Raw genomic sequence first — 20,103 nt, 5'->3', positions numbered from 1 at the left:
ACACGGTGGAACTGACAATAATAATTATAAAAAGCAAGCACAACTGTTTACAAAAAATTCCATTGAATATGGAGTTTTAAAGAGATTATGGGATATTCTCCTGAGGTTTGTAAGTTATCTACCCTGAAGCACAGACTAAGCTAAATTCTCCATGTTTTGCAAATTTTGCATGCCCTGTGTTGGCATCCTTTTAAATTTATAATACCACTTCCTTATCAGTGAGGGGGAGGGGGATCCTTTTGGGCTCAAAAGTCAGGACTTCCACTTTTCCTCTCCCCAGCACCTTTTCCTCAGGCTTCTATCCTTTCCAAGAAGCAACCACAATGTGGGGAAGAAGAGTATGGGCAGAGAGGAAAAGGGTCAGAGCTCAAGAGCCCTGCGTTAGTCAAAGGTCAGCACGGAAGGGACCGTCTGTGAGGACAAGGAAGCTGACTTTCTCTTGAGCCAGCTGAACTGGATGGCGGCCAATCTCTGTCTCCTTCCTGGGCCTGAGTGGAGCTCCCCACAGTTCTGCTTGGCCCTGCAGAGAGACAAAAAATGCTCTATAGAAATAGGGCCTAGTTTCACCTTTTTAAACGAACAAATCAAGCCAGGTTTCAGCAGAGGGTCAAGGGACAGAGGACAGTGAGGACCAAACTGTTATTTGCTATGTCAGAAACTTCCAGGCTTATTTGGAAAGACTAAAACTAAATAAAAACTTCTTATTAACATAGGACTGGAGTTGTGAAATCTGGTCAAAGGGTTTTATGCAAGGATGCCTTTTTATATGTATACTCTCACGGTGATAGGAAGAAGTAGAGAAACATACAACCTTTTAATTAGGGGAGAAAACTATTGTTTTTCATAAATTCATAACATTTCTTTTGCCAGCAGTTTTCTTTTGACACTAAAACATGGGAATGGTGCTCTCAAGTTTTTGCCCTCTCTTCAACCTGAAAGGGGAAGTAAAATTCTTTTCACAGAAATAAAAAATGCACATTTTAAAAAAGTACATTAAACTAACATTAGATGACTTATTCTAAAACAATCTCTCTCTTTAACTGAGCTTTTCTTCAGATTTCCTAAGAGGAAAAGTTGACGTCTAACTCCATGTGTTAGTTCCTTTTTTGCTTTTGTAAATTTTTTCCCCGCATTTACTTTCTGGCAGAAGTAGTATTTTATTGTTCTGTGAAAATCCGATTGCAATTCACCAGATATCAGTTATTAATAAGGGAACATTAATAATAAGATGATATTAGTTAAGGTAATAAGTTACAAGTAAGGTATGTATAAAACTGAAATAGAGACATTTATGTCCAGAAATGATAGACCTTTATACTCGTTCTGCATTTAGGTGATCTCAGCCTATTTTCTGGAAATGTGCATTGAGTCGTGTGTTTTTCACATGAGAAAAAACCCTGAGGACTAGGTCCAACTGGGAGGAATGTTACCCAAGGTGTCTCTAGACAACATAGCTGGATGAAAAGTCCCAATTTTCATCATACTAGTTGCAAGGAGAAAAGGTCGTGGCACAGAAGACAACCTTGTGCATTTGTGGGGCAGGCAAATGCAGAGAAGCAAGTGGTAAAGCTGCAACCAGAATGAAGATCTGAACAGAGCTAGGCAGGTGGAGAGGGTCAAGGGAAGGGTTTCAATTCTGAAGCCACTAATGTGTGGCTGGCGCCAGAGGGCCCCTTTTACATTGGTTGCTGAGAGAGTTTCTGCTGCTTGGAGTAGCCACCCAGAACTAAACACTGCAAATCAACAGATATATCAGATTTACTTTTATTCTCTCTTTTATATACTTTCTTTTCATCTCAGTGCTGTGTGATTTTTTTATCCTTTCATTCTTCCTTCCATGGGTCCCTGTTGTTAAGCTCCATTCTCTAAAGCTCTAGGTTCCTTTGCATTTTTTATTTTGTTTGCTTTAAGGGCTCTGTAAAAGCTAGCACTTTTGCAGGTTTTTTTCCTTTGTTCATGTAGTCTGATCTGGAAACCAGGACTTTATGTTGGCTTAGATTTCTCAGGTCTCTAATCAACTCTGTGGAAGGTGGAATAGCTTGGCAACAGACATAATAATAATAATTAAAAATAACAGTGAGCACAGAATGAAGAAATGAGATTCAAAAATCAGAAGGAAAGTAACATAGAGTCATATAGGCTTTCATCTGAAAATATCTAGTCTGGCCAACTGAGAAGCACCCTTGCAAATCAGTTAATAACATCTATGTGCAGAAAAGCAAAACCATAGGGAAATTTTGCCTCCAAGTGTACAGTTTGCTTTATGTATTACCTTCTGGTGAAATTCCCACATACAAACAAACCTTTGAAAACCCAAGATGAAAACAATGGCTGCCACAAGTAAGATTTCCAACGGCACTCTTAAAACATACAGATTTATTTTTCTGGCACAACTACTTCAGAGAAGTTCTCATTTAATTCCATGCATGGTCATTTTATATCTCCCATGTACATTCTCTTTTGCTGAATCAAAATCTTGTCAATGAGTTATTTTAAAAAATATTTTTAAAAATTATCCACACCTTGAACAGCAGTTCTGCTGTGTGTATACAAATGCTCTGGAAAGGCACAAGTCAGGTATTGGGTGTAGGCACAGGACAAACCGCATGGTCTGCCTTGGCAGCCCTGTTCTCACCTGCAAGCTGCCCACACACACTCCCTTCCAAACGGTGCTCCTCTGATGCCAATTGGCTGACTGAGCTACTTTGGGAGAAAGCCTATGGGAGGGGAGGGGAAGGGAGAGGTGGTGTGGATAAATATTTTATAAACTAAACTTCAAGCTTAAAACTTGATTTACCCTTTCAACAAAATTCACATTGGAAGTCCCATATCTTCTTAAAAATTTTGGACACTGAAGAGTTAAGGGGGTATGGAAGCTGGTGTAGCCTGGGGCTGTCATCCAAGGCCAGCTTGAAAAGGCAGCAGGAAGGGTTTGGTTCTGGCTAGGCTACAGACAGGCCATCTGGATGCAGGGAAGGCCTAGAATGCCAGAAACAGCTTTTCTTTTTGGTGTTAGGCTTCATTAAGTTCAGCCTAGGGAGAGTCTTTTTGGTTTAAGACTCAAACTGAGAGTCTTCTTTGAACAGGGATTTTGATATTTTGAACTTTATACGAAACAAATTCTCATTACATATATTCTTTTGGTAAAGAAAGTCACAAAAAGCAAAGTACACAATTCAACATATTTTAAAAGGATATAGAACAGATTCACTAGACCTATAAATACAAAAAACCCAACAACTACGTGTAGTCTTTAAATAATTTCCCTAGGAATAGATATATCTGGATATGTTGTCTGAAAAAAAATTGTTCTTTATATTGTGCCACTCTGTGACTACAGTGAACAATTGTTCTATTGTTTTCCCTCCAGTTCACTTTTTGAAAGAGCAATTTCACCCCATTGAAATTGCTTTTATGTCTTTAAAAGTACTTTTTTTTCTTCATTTTTGTTTTATATTTAATTATACTACACTTGGCATAATGTTAGTGTGGGCCCGTTGTAATTCCTTTCACAGGAAATTTTTCTTTACTAAAATTGAAAAAAAAAAATCTTGCAGGGAAATTATAGCAACTTCCTACTCTATATCACTCATGAACATACACTCTGCTTGGAAACCACCCTCTTTAAAAGATACGATCTGTTCTTCTCTAGCTCTAGCAGCCTGCGTTGGATTTGTATGTATTATTCTTAACAATTAAAGGAAAAGGTGAATGTAAATTCACTAGGGCAAAACAAAGTAGGAAAGAGAAGATTATCCTTAAGAGAATTCTTACCTTAAGGCACAGAAAATGCACGTATCTTTCAGGGTGGAGGAGATGGGGGGTGGGGGGAAGAGGGTAGATTTTTTTTTCCTCTCCAAGTCATTAATTGCCACCTAGCAGCAGAGAAGGGAATTGCGCACTTAACTTTGGACTTCAATTCTAGAAAACATTGGTTTTAAAGGGCACATTACTTTTATTATGACCAGTATCTAAGGAATTATTAGCCTACTCATAAACTGGGGATTGAGTGGTTTTTTCCTCTCTTGTTGTGAGAAAAGAAATACAACAAATGAAAATTTTTGACTAATTTATAAGATACTCTTTCCATCATAAAATGTCTGTTCTTTTGTTTCTCTGTGGTAAGTACCCTTGCCACCTCAGCAATAGGCCAAAGGAAAAGAAATTCTGAAGCCACCCTGACACTAAAAAAATGCTGGCTATGGCCCAGGAAAGGAAGAATTGCCTGTTTTTAACACAGAAAGCAGTTTCCAGAATAATCTCAGGGTGGATTTCTATAAAAATGAGATCAGAATATATTTTATTTTGGTAGGACAAAAAAGGTTGTTTATTTTGAAAATTAGTCGCCATCTTTTTATAAAAGATGAAATAATTTCCAGACCAAATGATTATTTAGATGTGTTAAAGTAAAGAAGTGTGTCCTTATTTCTAACTTCACTAACCATGTTTTTTATTTTTGTAACAGTCAGCCATACTGAACGCCAATGTGTTAAAGGAAAATAGGTCTCTATTGTAGTGTTTCATAGATCTTGGTAGCTAAATAAAAATAAAACTTTTCAAGAGATTAAAGCAAAATTAATTATTTAGAAGGACTTCAAAAGTTAACAAGTTTAAAAAGAAGGTTCCAGGCTAAAAAGTGTAATTTATTTAAGATACTAGATGAGTGGGGGAGCGGGCTCACTGTATGCTTCTAGTTTGCTACTTTTTATCTAGATAAATAATAGGCATCACTATTATATTGACTATATGAGTATATTATCACTAAGGCAGCCAGCAACATTTTGCAAGACAAATACTGATTTAAAAATAATAATAATAGTCCTAGTTGGTTTTGCTCAGTGGTTAGAGCAGTGGCATGTGGACTGAAGGGTCCCAGTTTGATTCTGGCCAAGGGCACGTACCTCGGTTGCAGGCTCAATCCCTGTGCAGGATGCAACCAATCGATGGGTCTCTTTCAAATCGATATTTCTATTTCTCTCTCTCTCTCCCTTCCATTCTCTCTGAAAAGCAATGGAAAAAATATCCTTGGATGAGAATTAATAATAATAATAATAATTATAGCTAATAAGTATTGAGTATTTACCATGTACCAGGCAGTGTGCTAAGTACTTTAAATGAGAAATTCACTTAGTCATCAAAACAATCATTAAAAACACTAGCCAATATTATCTCTATTTTATAGGTTTAAGCAACAACAAAAGTACAGAGAGGTGAAATTAGTCATCGAAGGTGTCAGAGCTCATAAGTAACTAAGCTTAAATACAAACCCAGTTCTGTCTTAATATTGAAGTCCCCAGCAGATGATTCTTGGAACTGTTTTCTATCTATTCTCACTCTAGTCTCATGGCTCTAAATAACTTTCTACAATGATGACCTCCAATTTTGGGTTTCCAGCCTGAACCTCTCCACTGAATTCCAACTCATATGCCAACTAACTACGTCATATCTCCATTAGGATGTCTACTAGAATCCCAAACTTTTAATATATAAAACCATATTTATCTTTCCCCTCAAACCTGCTCTTCTTATCTCTCCATTGTCACAGTTCATTGCAATTCCATTCTTCCATTAGCTCAGGCCAAAAACGTTAGTCATTTTGAAACCTATTTCTCTTACATGTCACATACAATCCACTAGCAAAGTACTGTTAGCTCTGCCTTCAAAATATATCCAGAATCCAACTACTTCCTACCATCTCACCATTACAACTCTGGTCCAAGGCACTGTCATCTCTCACTTGGATTACTATATAATTGCCTTGATCTTGTTAGCATGCCTGGCTCCAAAGAGTCTGTTCTCAACATTATCATTTGGTAATCTATTTTTAAAGGATTATCTATCTCCAGATAATCCTTTAAAAATATCAATCATGACATTTCTCTTTTCAGAGCCCTCTAGTGGCTTTCTCTCTCACTCAAAGTGGCCTAGAGGCTCTATACTACCTGCAACCCCCACATTCATTTTTCTCTCAGATTTCATCCCATAACCATCTTCTTTGGGAATTCTTATCTGTTTTGTTTACTGAGATATTCTCAGCATCTTAGTAATAATGCCTGGCATATAGAAAGGTGATTTATAAATATTTGTTGAATGAATGAGGCTTATCTGATTCCAAAGCCTATCCTTTTCATGATTTCCTTCCATGCATATATTGGTGACTCTGAATTGACTTGGTTGGCTGGACTCTTCAAAGTGGCTCTTGTATCAAAGTTCCACTTGTGGACCAACAGATGAGACATTTGGTCTCCTGGGGTTTTAGTGGCTTTCATTCCTTTAAGCATGTTTGGCCCAGGGTACACCCTGATTCTTAAGCAGTAATTACAAAATTGATCAATAAGGGTATTTTGCAGGAAGAATAGGTCAGAAAAGCAACACTGCTTCTATAATTTAGAGGCCACTGTTTACTTCTGGATTTTTAAAATTTAAATAAAAATAAATTCTAATAAGAGCCAAGTTAAAATTTTCACATGGGCATGTAATATTCACTGTTACTCAACTATCTAGATGACATTCTGTAATAATTGCCTAATTTCTGGAAAAATATTTCTTAACAACTTAAGTATGCCAACAGCTTTTGTACAGGCCGCTCTTTCAGACCCACACATTGAAGGAGGGAAATTGCATTATGCAGTTTAGATACAACTCTAAACTGTTGTTCTTCCAAATTATGCCTATTATTTCCAATCTGCTCTATTCCAAGCTTTAGCTATTACCATTAGAGAACATCAGCTTTTAAACAACTAGTAAAAAAAATAATAAGGTGGGAGTGGATACAGACAAGGCTAGCTTTAGAGTGAGCTATCTAAAGGCTATCAAATATTAGTTAAATAAATTATGATACATGATAGAATACCTTACTATTATCCAGACATTTAAAAGCATGTAATATGAAGAAACATTTGTGGTATAATGTTTAAATTAAAAAGTAGGTTAAAAATAAGCATATATAATTTGATACAAATTTTTGTGGCAGTTTATTTTGTTCAGATATTAATTCTGTGTGTTTTCCTATCCCCCCCGCCCCTTGCCTCCATTCAAGTAGGTATCCAGACCTCAGATTTTTATAAGGCAAAAATCAAAAGCTGCTTAGAAACAACATAAGCTCTCCCTGTCTTTTGAAGTGAGAAAGGGGTGGAGGGTGAAGGAATGCCTTTGAGGGTGAGGTAGAAGAGAGATTTAGAAGTCTGTATCCCGTTGGCTTGGTGAACAGCTAGGACTCCTGTCTTGCTCTGTGACAAAGTGAGGATGGTGGCACAACCTCAAAGAGGAAGGCTGCACCTGGGTGCAGGGGCTGCCAGAATCACTCACTTGATTCCAGATTGTTGAGTTCCAAGGATGGTAAAGGAATATTGGAGCCATCAGACCTAAAGGGAAGATGGCATAAAAGGGAATTTCAGCAGTAAATCAATATGTACAGGTGACCAAATAATTTGATGTAATTCCAGGTACTCCCACAATAATTATGGCCCTAGAAACTTTGTATGATCCTAGATGGAGAGGAAATGCTCAATAATAGTGGAGATTGAATTTCCACCAGCATGGCAGGATGGTACCTCGGGTTAGGTTCAAGTTGATCTAAAAAAATGCAGTATTTCTTTCTATGCAATAAGAGTCTCGCCCACAATATGCATATGTACACACAGACAATGTATTACATATTATATGCAATGGAAAATATATTCTCAGGATAATTTCCCTCCATTCTTTAGAGAGATATTGTTGTAGGGGAAAAAAAAAAATCACTAACATTTTAACTGTGAATTTCTCTACCTAGAGGATGATGGGATTATTCTTCATACCGTGTATGCGACAAAAATTTTAAATAAATGTATATTCCTTTTATAACTGGAAAAAATGATAGGACCAACCGCAAACTGATATTTTCTTATATATCAGAGCACATAGAAAACAGGGAAGGGCATACATCATAACCTCAGGTTCTATTTTCCAGCTGTTTTAGACTTACTGATATTGTTCCTAGAAGTAAAATATACACTTTTCAAGAAAACAGGTTTTTCTCACATTAAAAAAAAATATATTATATACCTCCTACATCCTATAAAAATTTTAAATATTATTTTATCAGCCAGGGTACCAGCAAGAAACAGATGGCACACTCAAAAGGGGCAACTGAAGGGAGTGTAATCAGAATACGGGCAGGGAAACAATGAGAGATGATGCAGAACCACTGTCAACCTGGCACCAACATGGAGAGAGAAAGGGTAATAAGTGCTCTATCTCTTACTGCCTGCTGATCTCCGGCTAGTACCCTCCATTAGCTGAGCTCAACCAAAAGCCAGAGAGGAAGGGACCCTGCTGTTATAATCCATAAAGGGTGAAGTAGATACATAGTGGTAACAGAATATCTAGCATGGTGACATCAAAGTGCAAGCAATTCTAGAATTTTACTGTAAATATTTCCAAATTTAAAGATTTCTATTAGAAGAGTACTAGAAACATAGAGTTTTGGACATCAGTCTTTGCTACTATGTAATATATAGATAAGAATATTCATTATAGCCCCAGCTGGTTTGGCTCAGTGATTAGAGTGTTGGCCTGGGGACTGAAGGGTCCCTGGTTTGATTCTGGCCAAGGGCACATACCTCGGCTTCAGGCTCATCCCTGGCCCTGGCCCAGGCTCGTGCACAAGGCAACCAATCGATGTGTCTCTCTCACACTGATATTTTCCTGTCTCTCTCTCCCTTCCACTCTCTCTCTGAAAAGCAATGGAAAAAATATTCTCAGGTGAGGATTTAAAAAAAAAAGTATTCATTATAGTAGAGGGGACTTGGAAATAATCTAATCGTCACCCATAATTACATAAATTATTGTATTTCTACACAGTGGAATACTATGCAACTATTGAAAACAATGTGGATCATTACTTACGGATATGAAAAGATGGCCATGACTTTTTAAGTGTAGTATTCATGCAATAATATTTATTAAGCACATAGTATGGGCTAGGCATTGTGCTAGGAGCTGGAGAAACACAAGAGAACAACCCATTAATTTAAATCTGTAAATTTAATCCACTAAATTAACAATGATTTTTAAAAATAACTAGGTATTGTTGAACTTAAGGAGGAGGGCACTCATATACTATTGTTCAGAGTACAAATTGGCAAAACATTTCTGGAGGGCAACCTAGCAAAAGCCTTAGAAATATCCATTTCAGTTGACCCTGCAATTGCATTTTTATGAATTTATTCTAAGGAAGGGAACACAGATGTACATGAAAAAATATCTTAAACCGCTCATAAGAGAATTGCTTGGGAGGAGGGGTACCTGAATATTAAACAACAGGGACTTGGATAAATAAAGTATATGTTCAGAAGGCAGACTACTAGGGAGCCGTGTTTAACCTGGAAAATGTTTAACGTGGAAAAATGTCCAACATATATAAGCGAAAAGGTTTAAAAAGAGTGATGCTAAATTGTCCCGAACTTGAGTGAATCACTGAAGTGACCTGAGTGCGTTACTTCCTCTGCAAAGCTCGGGTCCCTCAGGAGCCTTCAGCTCTTGCCCGAGTCGAGGTGCCCACCTTGCCTCCCCATGGAGGAGAGGCGCCCTCGCCGCAGTCGGTGGGCGTTAGGCTGGCAGCTGTCGGCGGAGCTGCCCTAAACGACTTCCCCTTAGGGACTCGACTACAAGAGGCTCTCAAAAGAGAAAGCACATCTTTTGGAAGAAAATGTCCGTTTTTCTCTCAGTGGCCTAGCCTGTCAGGCACCGGGCTCGGTTTTTGAGGGCGCAGGAAGACACGACCGCCCTCCACGAGCTCAAAGTCTGGTGGCAGGGACCTAATAACGGTGACGGAGAGTGGCCCGTGACAAGAGCCTCGACAGAGTCCTCCTTTTAGAAAGAAAAGCGTGCACGCAGACAACGTCCTAGGCGGACACACGGAAAACGGACTCCGACCTGTGGCCTTTCTCGCGGCAGTCTCGTTCTTCTCGCAGTGACACGGCCCCCCAAATCTCCGTGGGCGCTACACGAGAGGCTGAGCTGCCCACCCGGCCGCCCCGGGCCGCAGCTGTCTTCTCGAGCGCTTTCAGGGGCATCCGGCCGGGCCGGGGAGACCCCGGAGGGCACCCGCAGCGCCCAGGTGAATCCCGAGGGGGCCAGAAGCGCAGCTGGGTCCCGGGGGCGCAGCAGCTCCCGGCGGCCGCGGCCGCAGCCGGCCCCGGGTTTCCCGCCAATCTCGGTTCCACCTCCTCCGAGGCCCCGCCCACCTCGGAGAGCCCGGAGCTCCGAGGGCGGGGAAGCGTTGGGCGCCTATCGATCTCTCTGGGATAGACTGCTCCGCCCTGCGCCTCTGCCCTGAAAATGCCGCAGGCTTGCGTGCGGATCGCCGAGCGGTAGATTCGTCAGCTCTCCTCCGTCCGCAGCTTTGCTGGAGCCGGCAGCCGGGCCGCGTCGGAGCCATGGTGCGTTGGGTCCCAAGCCCGGGCAGGGTAGGGGCGGAGGTCCGCTAACGGGCGGGTGGCGAGCCGCGTCTCCTGTCGTCCTCTGAGCGCCCGGGGGCCGCGAGGCTTGGAAACCAAAGCCGACGGGAGCGCTCGGCAGTGATTCAGCATCTCCGGCCTGGCCGGGAGAGGGGCGGTCGGGAGTCAGGGGCGGCCTTCCTCGCGGCTTGGTTTCACTTTCTGCCGGGCCTCAGACGCTGCCTCCTCCGTGGACTAGCCGAGCTCGCCCTTCGGGTGCCTTAGGTGTAGTAGATTCTGAGCAGCACTGAATGGCCCCTCGTGCTCTGCGTGGGGGGCAGAGAGAGAGAGAGAGGAGAAAATAGGGACGGGACCTGGAGCGCCCCCCCCCCCCCCCCGACTTGCTGCCGGTGCGGCCTCGAGCGCAGGGTTTGGGCTCCTGCCCGCGTGCATTTTCCTGCTGGGTGCGTCTTGTGCCCCTCTGCCCTAGAACTCGGTTAGAAAAGGCCCTTTTCAGTCACTGGGTCCAGTCGCCTAGTTTTCCCGGCGAGGGACTGGAGGCTGAGAGGAGCCGCGAGGTCGTCGGGGTTCCAGCACAGGCTTCGGGGCTGCCAGCCCTGGACCCTCCCCCCGGGCAGAGTCCCCCGCGTACGCAGCTCTGGTAGACCTGCTCCGGTACCGGGGTCAAAGCAGGAATGGGTCTGTCGCCGGAGCGATCCGGGGCCACGTCTAACTCCCTGAGGACGTTTTTGTGCTTATTTATTCAAAATGAATGTCTAGGTACCAGGCCCTGTGTTGAGCATAGTGAGGGCTCGGAGATGAATGAGACCTAATACAGGGAAGAAAGGGGTGTGCAGGTAAAGAGCTGGTGGTTCGGGGAGTTTTGGAAGAAAAGATGGAGAAACTTCAAGAGGTAGACATTTGAGATAGTTGTTTTGTGTTGTGTTTTTTTTCAAAGGAATGCTTTTGACTATTTATGAAAGCGTGGTATATAAGGGAAGAACGTAAAGATAGGAAGGAAAGTGGGCACGTAGGATCGTAAGTAATTGACTGAACCCGAAGGGAGTGCTGTCTGCGGTCTTTGGTAGGATTGGGGGTTGAGAAGAGAGGGCCGGTCCGGACCTGCTTCCTCTGCCGCCCGCTCGCCCAGGGTAGAGGTAGAATCGGCTCGCAGCTGAGTGCCTGCAGCGGTGGTCTTACAGTAAGGTGGTGTGAACAGCATGGTGTTAATTTTGGATGGGAGCAGATAGGAAAAACTTTTTTAAATGAAAGAGCGAGTTAAGAATTGAGATTTATAATGTTCTTATATTAATAGGTCTTTTTCCCCCCCATTACTTTCAGTTTCGAAACCAGTATGACAATGATGTCACTGTTTGGAGCCCTCAGGTAAAAATGTTTTCTACTCTTTCTGCAAAGTGGCTTTTGGTGGCTGCAGTCTGTTTAGAAACTCACGAGATTGTAGGCTGTGAGAAAATGGAATAGAATCATTTTAGACATTCTTGGGCCCTAAATTTATCATTAAAGTGAGTTTCCTTGTTTTCTAAAAAAAAAAAAAAAAATCACTTGAGATTTAACTATGCTCACCTGAGTTTTGGGAACTCTAAATTTTAAATTTATAAAATATTTTATAAATATTTTATAAAATATTTATAAAATATTTTAAGATGGCTCTAAGATATTTTCTTATTTTTTTTCTTTAGGGCAGGATTCATCAAATTGAATATGCAATGGAAGCTGTCAAACAAGGTTCGGCCACAGTTGGTCTGAAATCAAAAACCCATGCAGTCTTGGTTGCGTTGAAGGTAAGTGAGTAAAGCAATAAGTGTCTTCCTCTTCTAGAAAATAACTAGCAAATATAAGTTTCACTGTATAGATAATAAAATCGTAAACTTGTTTTTATGTCTTATAATGTCTGTATTTAGAGAGCACAGTCAGAGCTTGCAGCTCATCAGAAAAAAATTCTCCATGTTGACAACCATATTGGTATCTCAATCGCGGGACTTACTGCTGATGCTAGACTGTTATGGTGAGTATGATCATGAAAAACAAAAGAAATACCCCTTTTGATTTATAATTGATACCATTTCTAGAAAAGATCCAGATAAGATATGTTAAGGAGTTCTCTACCAGAGTGTTTATAAGTTAAGATTGTGAGTACCTCAGTGGATTTGGGCTCGATTACTAAGTATTACATTTCTTGATCTCTGTAATAGTTACAAATAGAATGAAGCATCTTAACACTTTTGAGAAATCCCTAAATAATGTGATACTTATTAACTCAGTGTATATTGTTTGAGACAATGTTATGTCTAAGAAGAGCTTGACAACTTTTGTCTGATTTCTAAGAAACAGCCAAACTACTCTTGCTTGCTTTCATACACAAGAACTTACTAGGCATTTATTTTTTTGGAAAGCTTAATTCTGGATACTGCAGAGTATACAAAGTTGAATCAGACTTAGATCTTGTCTTTTAGGAACTGCAAATCTAGTAGTATGTCTGTAATACAAGGTAGAAAATGGAGAAGAATAGGTAGATTTCTGTTGGAGTCTAAAGGAGATAAAAATTATTTCTAGTTGAGAGGCGTTGTGTAAGTGAAGAGCTAGGGCTTTGGAATCACACAGATTGAGTTCACTTGCTACCTTTACCACTTAGTGTCCGAGACAGGGCTAGGTATTTAAATTCTAAATTTTTTTAGTATTATCTTTTTCAAGGTTACTGTTAAGTAGCCTAACATGTGGAGGTAATATGTGAGTGTGTGTATCGGGATGGGGAAGTAATAAACCAAAACTAATCTGTTTAGGTCTGTGACTTAATTAGGGAAGAAAGAATATAACCACTAGGGGGAAATAGTAATGCTAATGTTTAAGGTTTTCAAGTTACCCAGTGAACCCCTGCTCTCTTAGGTCAGCAGTATAGTGACAGCATTCTTGGTTTCTGTCAGCTCTTGAAAATGTAAAATATATTGCATTGTCAAACATTTTATTTAACCCAGTCTGTCTAAAATGTCTTGTCAACATGTAATCAATATAAAAACTATCGAGATATTTTATACTGTTTTATATACCAAGTCTTTGAAATTTCATGTGTATTTAGCGCTTAAAATACATCTCAATTTAGACTAGCCACTGTTTAAGTGCTCAGTAGTCACATGCAATTGGTACCTGCAATATTGGGGCAATGAAGTTTCAGACAGCCTTGGGAAGTGGACTTAAATAAAAGTACCGAACAAACAGCTTGGTTCCTCAGCATTTAATCATCAGATGTGACATACATACATGTAAATTGGACAAAGCAATGCAGAAAGAAAGGCCGGTACCTGTTGTTTATTCTCTTGGCTTTAATAGTTAGGCATGAATTCCCTTTTTCCAAATGTAAGACTTCCTTCAACCTTGACAGGTTTAACTGAGATTCAACAGCCTGGAGTTCAGTATCTCCGCTAGAGTGCCACTTACAGATAGAAGTACCATTGGCAAGAACCATAACAATGTTCTAGTATGGATTCTATTTCTTGCAGTTGCTCTATTAGGGAAATTTTAGCCAGCTTTCAAGAAAAAACAGAGTAGTTAAACTTTTGGCTGGCTCAAGACCTAAAATTCGAGATCATCTTGTTGAGAGTGGGAAGGATAAGAGACGAGGGAATGCGTGCTCTTTTTCTCTTGTTCAGCCTTCTCTCTCTTCCATAAAGTGCTCTGGGGTAGGTTTTCTAAAGGAATATTTCTAAAGGAATATTTTAGTGTTTTGTTGTTGTTTTTTAAAAACCTCATGTGCACCCACCACCCCAGAGTTTGGTATAAAAACACATGCTTCTATACCTTTCTGGTTCCCTTATATGAACGTCATCCATGCACATGTCTGGAAGAAAGCAAAAAGAAATCAAGCTGCATAATTTAGATTTAAATAACTATGATTTGAAATTACTAATTTTTCTCTTTTCTTTTTTAGTAATTTTATGCGCCAGGAGTGTTTGGATTCCAGATTTGTATTTGACAGACCTCTTCCTGTGTCCCGTCTTGTGTCTCTAATTGGAAGCAGTATCCTTTTTATGTTAGCATTTTGGACATGAACTTTAAAGAATTTTGATACTTAATCCTTATGTTAGTTATTAGGAATACTATAACATATAACAAAGGTAAGATTGTGTGGAAAGGTTAGTTACTTGTCAATAACAGAATGTTTAAAATTTGGAAGGAGAGTTACGGGAACTTTTACCATGGAAGAACGAGTTCTAAAATATGGAACTGGTTTGCTCTTTTATCACCCCTTATAAGCAATTGATATTTTGCAGACATAGATAAGTTCAATTTCAGGAAAACTAACCAAGCATCATTTTTAGAGGAGATTTAAAGTTTTTTATTGGAGGTTGTAGATGCCCCCCCCCCCCCCCCCAAAATCATTGACTGCATATATCAAAAACAAATGAGGTTCTCTTCATGGGAGGAAAACATTTTATGAATAGTTAAACATTTTTTGGTGGATAGTTGAACAATTTTTAGTAGTAAGCCAAAGAAATACTGCTCTGTTTGTTTTCTTCTTCCTATGGTGGATTATACTGCAATGAAGAAATTAAAATTCTTTGTTAATAATGTTTAACTTGAAAATAAAGATAGTACTTTATTCCTTGTTAGAACAGGCTCTTTAACTAGTTTAAGAGACCCAGATACCAACACAAAGATATGGCCGAAGACCCTATGGTGTTGGACTGCTTATAGCTGGTTATGACGTAAGTTCACAGAGTATTTTAAAAACTAACTAGAAACTTTCTAATTTTTAATTCAATCAAAGTTATGTGTTTGTTTGTTTTTTAATATATTTGTAGGATATGGGGCCTCATATTTTCCAAACCTGTCCATCTGCTAACTATTTTGACTGCAGAGCTATGTCCATTGGAGCCCGTTCTCAGTCAGCTCGTACTTACTTGGAGAGACATATGTCTGAGTTCATGGAATGTAAGTGATTTTTTTTGGCCCCCTCCAGTCTTTATATAGTGAATTAACACTAAATGGAGAAAACTACTAGTCTTACAGAAAGTTTTTAAAAAAATTAAGCCCATGAAGTGTTTATTATTTCTGTTACACATGCTAGTTTTTACCTTTCTAACTACCACAGTAGTTTCATTCACCAGTAGGACTTTTTCAAATCAAGTATGTGTCCCCAACCTTGAAGACTCTTGATTTAGTTGGTCTGAAGTATGCCTCAGAGTTGAGAAACACTGTACTAGCTATCAACTTAAGCTCTGTTTACAACTGCTAGTTTTCTATGATTCTCTCTTTTTAGCCATACAGACATTTCTGCATAAACAAGTAAAAAGTCAGTGTAGATGTGGGAAAGAAAGATCAAAGACATTAGATATGATGATAGGGCAGGTTTTCACGTGCTTTGCTTATGCAGTGGTCTTGGATTTTAACACATGCTTTTTTGAATCATTTATTGAGGTGATCATGTGGGTTTTTCCCCCTCTTTCATTCTATCATGGTCTATTGCATTCATTGACTTTGAATGTTAAATCATCTTTGCATTCCTGGGAGAAATCCCTACTGGTCCTAGTGTGTAATGTAAATTATATATATAAATGTTTATATAAACACACAGATGTTGCTGAATTCAGTTTGCTGGTATTTTGTTGAGTTTTTCGTGTGTCTGTATTCATAAGTCAAGTTGATCTATAGTTTTATTTTCTTGTGATGTCTCTGTCTAGTTTCAGTATCAGGGTAATACTGGCCATATAGAAAGAGTTGGAAACTCCTTTTATAAAGAGCAAAGACAGCGACTAGCATTCCACAGAATATATTCTACAAACCGTTGAGCTTTAACATTTGTAAATCAGGATTTTGATTTAACTTAGCATAAGGAAAAGTCAAATTTAGTAACAAAAATCATGTGTCCTCTTATTACATAAAGCAATAATCAGCAGTCTTATTATTAGAAGATTATAGGGCTAAACATTAAATTTTTGGTTGTTTTTATTGTGATATATTTAGTATGTGACTAAAACCATGATTTCAGTGTATAAACCCAACAAGTGAAAGAAAGCTAGCATGAAGATGGAATTTAGAAATTTAACAGTTAATTTATTATATATAGGCAATTTGAATGAACTGGTTAAGCATGGCCTGCGTGCTTTAAGAGAGACACTTCCTGCAGAACAGGACCTGACTACAAAGGTAAATATCATGTTTCCAGTTGTAGATATTAATATTACAGTTTAATCATATATTGTATAAATGTAAGTAATAGAGGAGTGTATGTTTACAGTTCTTTAACTTGGGAGATGTTTGCTTCGCTCATTCTTTCTCTTTAAACTATTCGCTAGTGATCTGATTTTGAAATTCTTTTTGAACATTTCTTTTTGGTATAAAACAAGTAGGTCTGATGTAGAATGTTCTTTATTTCTTCATCAGATAGGAGTATCTTCATATTATTAATTCAGTTGACAAGTACAGGGTGTCCCAAAAAAATGTATACACACTTTAACAGCTGATAGCTCAATTTTGAAAATGAAATGTGGTTTAATAAACACTGCCTTTATAATTATTCAAAGTGTGTATATACATTTTTGGGGGGACACCCTATATATGTATTAAGCACCTCCCATCTGTAGGCACTGAGCTCTGAGAATATAATAAACACAATAAACATCTTTGCTTTTATGTTACCTATATTCAAGTAGGGGGAGATAGACAGTGTACCCATAAGTAAATTATATAGTATACTAGAAGGTGAAAAATGCTGTAGAAAGAATAAAACAAGTTAAGAGGAGAAAGAATGACCAGTTGGGTATAGGAAGGAGGTATGGTGGGTATAATTTAAAATAGAAGTCAAGGATGGCCTCACTCAGAAAGTGGAATGTGCCCTGGCTGGGTAGCTCAGTTGGTTAGAGCATTGTCCCCATATGCCAGGGATGCAGGTTTGATCCTTTGTCAGGGCACATACAAGAATCAACCAATGAATGCATAAATAAGTGGAACAACAAACTCTCTCTTTAGATCCCAAAACTTACTCTGCTTTTTTGGTAAGAACCATCATGTCTTGTCTTAATGAGAAATTTGATTATTTCTTAGGAGTTAGGCTTACTTTCTAGCTAAGTGGTTTGCTCCCTCACACTTGTCTGCATCACATTCCCGTTGTGAGCCAATTTGCAAATTTTCTAGATGACGTAGACCTTTGGAGATACTCATGATTGTCAAAAGCAAGTATTTAAATATGCAAATTATAAGGGCTTACTCGTTAAGTCTTATTCAAGTACTAGATAGATTTTTATTCTGCTTTCCCCCCCAACATTTTATCATAAGCATTTTTCAGCCTAAATTTTCATGATTTTTAAATTGTTACCTTTTTCTTTCTCCTCAGAATGTTTCCATTGGAATTGTTGGTAAAGACTTGGAGTTTACGATTTATGATGATGATGATGTGTCTCCATTCCTGGAAGGTCTTGAAGAAAGGCCACAGAGAAAGGCACAGGTATATAATCATAACACAAGAGGCCCTAGTTCTATAGTAAACTGCTGTTCCTACCACAATGGTATAAATCTACAATTTTTTGTCTTTAATTGATGAGATAAGTTTATAATTCAAATGACAGTAGGAAAACTAAGCTGAGTAAAGTAAAATACTGAGGAGGCAGTGATCTCCATTAACACAAAAAGGGTTGATTGGTTATATATTTCATATTTCTCACAACTCTGTGGGTTGACTGGGGCTCAGCTAAATGGTTCTTTTGCTGATCTCAGTTGGGTCTCTTAAACATTGCAGTCAGTTGGGGTAGGGCTGGAACATGCAAGATGGTTTTACTCATACTTTCTAGGTATCTTACAGGGACAGTTAGAAGGCTGGGACCTCTGCTAGAATGGCAGAGACTCTGTCCATGTAATCTTGGGGACTCTTTCACAAGGGTCTCTCTAGGAGGGTAGCAGCTCAGAGCTTGCAAAAGTTCAAAAGCTCCAAAGTGAAAGCTGCCAGGCATTTTTTTAGGCCAAGGCCAGGACTAGCACAGCATCACTTCGGCACATCTTGTCGTCTAAAGCAAGCCATAGGGCTAACCAGGAGTCTATAGTAGTGGAAACTTTGAGAAAATTCACTGGGGACCAGCTTTGGAAACTAAGTTGGCTCTTCACAAATATTGAGAAAGGATCAAGATGTGTTGGTGAATCTCAGGTTAAATACTGGTCTTTTATATTGGATATTTAGAATATACATTTGCTATTTATAGATGCTTATTTGCTATTGAAAGTAAAGTGTTCTTTACAGAAATTTCTTCTATAGCATGAATTTCTTTTCAATTTGAAAAGGATATTGTTGGTATTTGGAGGAGCAAGATTTGCATTATTTAAACTGCTGTCGGAAGGCTTTTTATTCTTGAGCAAGACAAAGTATGATAAAATGTTAGAATTGTTCAATGATGCTTGGATTTTGAGAACCATAAAATTATATCTATTTAAAAAATACAAAGAAACCCTTTGTTTAGAAGTTTCAACAGGACAGTGAACTGAAACTATTTAAAATATACCTAACCCCTTTTTTTCATAGACTTCTTTATAATGTAATAATGTACATTTTCTTTTTTCTTCCTCTCTTAAGCCTGCTCAAGCTGCTGATGAACCTGCAGAAAAGGCTGATGAACCAATGGAGCATTAAGTGATAATTCCCCAGTCTATATGTCTATTATCAAATGTGTAAGAATGCAGGAACATGTACTGATGACAGTAATCTATACTTTGAACCAAAAGATGCAGTGGTGGAATGGTATGTTTTAGAAATCAGTCCAGATGTGAGTTTTTTCCCAAGCAGCTTCACTGAAACCATATAATGGGATGCATTTTTTTTTTGAGAAGGGTCTATATAATCATTTTCTAGAAAGTATAGTTATCTGTACTAATGTTTTTATATGAAGAACATAGTGTCTTTGTCATTTTAAAGACAACTGTGAAATAAAATTGTTTCATCTGCTGGTGTATTGGGTTTTTATTTGTTTTTTAAGTAGCTTCAACTATATAGATAGTAGTCTGAGATTACAACTTGTCGTTTGCCATGTTTGTGAAATAAATTGCCTTATTTTTAGTGGTGGGGAAAAATAATACCTCTTATCTATCACAGCCTTATACTTGTTTCCCAGTGTATGGACTGGCTGCATGAGAATTCTTGGAGATTTGGTTCGGAACATTCACAGATGAACCGTTTTTCTTTCCAACCAGCAGATGGCAGTAGTGATAGCTCTGGTCTCAGTGTAGGGAACTTTTGCAAAAATAGCAAAAGGGAAGTTTTAAGCTGAAACCATCATTTCTGCTTATCCTCCCCGGCCATACTCCTACACAATCTTTAGGTTCCCTTCCATTATTCCTATGAGCTGTGTACCAACATATAGTACTGCAGAACAATTTTTATCTTAGACCATGCAAAGTGAAATTAGGAAATCTGATTTAATAAAACCAGTCCAAAATCTTGTTGCTAAGAAGCCTAGAGAAGTTATTTTCTAAGATTCATATCTTTCTGAAGGGAACTTGGATTTTAGACCTAATTTTACTAATTAGCTGCTACTGATTTTGAGCAAGTTACTTAGCCCTATTTTAAGAAAATACTTTGGAGAATTATTTTGAAGGTTAAATCAGAGAATTTATGTGGAAACACCTTATATACTCAAAAATTCATAAAACGTTAGTTTAATTTTTTTCCAGGTTGCCCAAAACT

The 20,103-nt window shown here is 38.7% G+C and overlaps 1 protein-coding gene and 1 long non-coding RNA gene across 3 annotated transcripts; one reads left to right on the top strand and one right to left on the bottom strand.

The window, feature by feature from the left end:
- Positions 1–1,714: 1,714 nt before the first annotated feature.
- On the bottom strand, positions 1,715–10,126 carry LOC107523753 (uncharacterized). 2 transcript variants are annotated; one of them, XR_015715286.1, is made up of 4 exons: positions 9,919–10,126; positions 7,309–7,364; positions 4,902–5,000; positions 1,715–3,875 (listed from the first exon to the last, which is right to left on the bottom strand). It is a non-coding gene; the product is annotated as an uncharacterized LOC107523753 (long non-coding RNA). The 2 variants fall into 2 exon arrangements; XR_001601888.2 differs by having other exon boundaries at positions 1,715–5,000.
- A 231-nt stretch (positions 10,127–10,357) lies between these two features.
- PSMA1 (proteasome 20S subunit alpha 1) lies at positions 10,358–19,364 on the top strand. Its single transcript, XM_016225191.2, has 10 exons — positions 10,358–10,424; positions 11,763–11,807; positions 12,122–12,223; positions 12,344–12,447; positions 14,365–14,453; positions 15,072–15,142; positions 15,239–15,368; positions 16,504–16,583; positions 17,770–17,880; positions 18,997–19,364. Exons 1-10 carry the CDS (start codon positions 10,422–10,424, stop codon positions 19,051–19,053), a joined length of 792 nt encoding a protein of 263 aa, XP_016080677.1. The 5' UTR covers positions 10,358–10,421; the 3' UTR covers positions 19,054–19,364.
- Positions 19,365–20,103: the final 739 nt, after the last annotated feature.

This window comes from Miniopterus natalensis, chromosome 11, assembly GCF_054644295.1.
Source record: "Miniopterus natalensis isolate mMinNat1 chromosome 11, mMinNat1.hap1, whole genome shotgun sequence".
Lineage (NCBI taxonomy): Eukaryota > Metazoa > Chordata > Mammalia > Chiroptera > Miniopteridae > Miniopterus > Miniopterus natalensis.
Note: the sequence above shows the minus strand (reverse complement) of the source record. Positions and strands in the feature narration are given on the sequence as shown.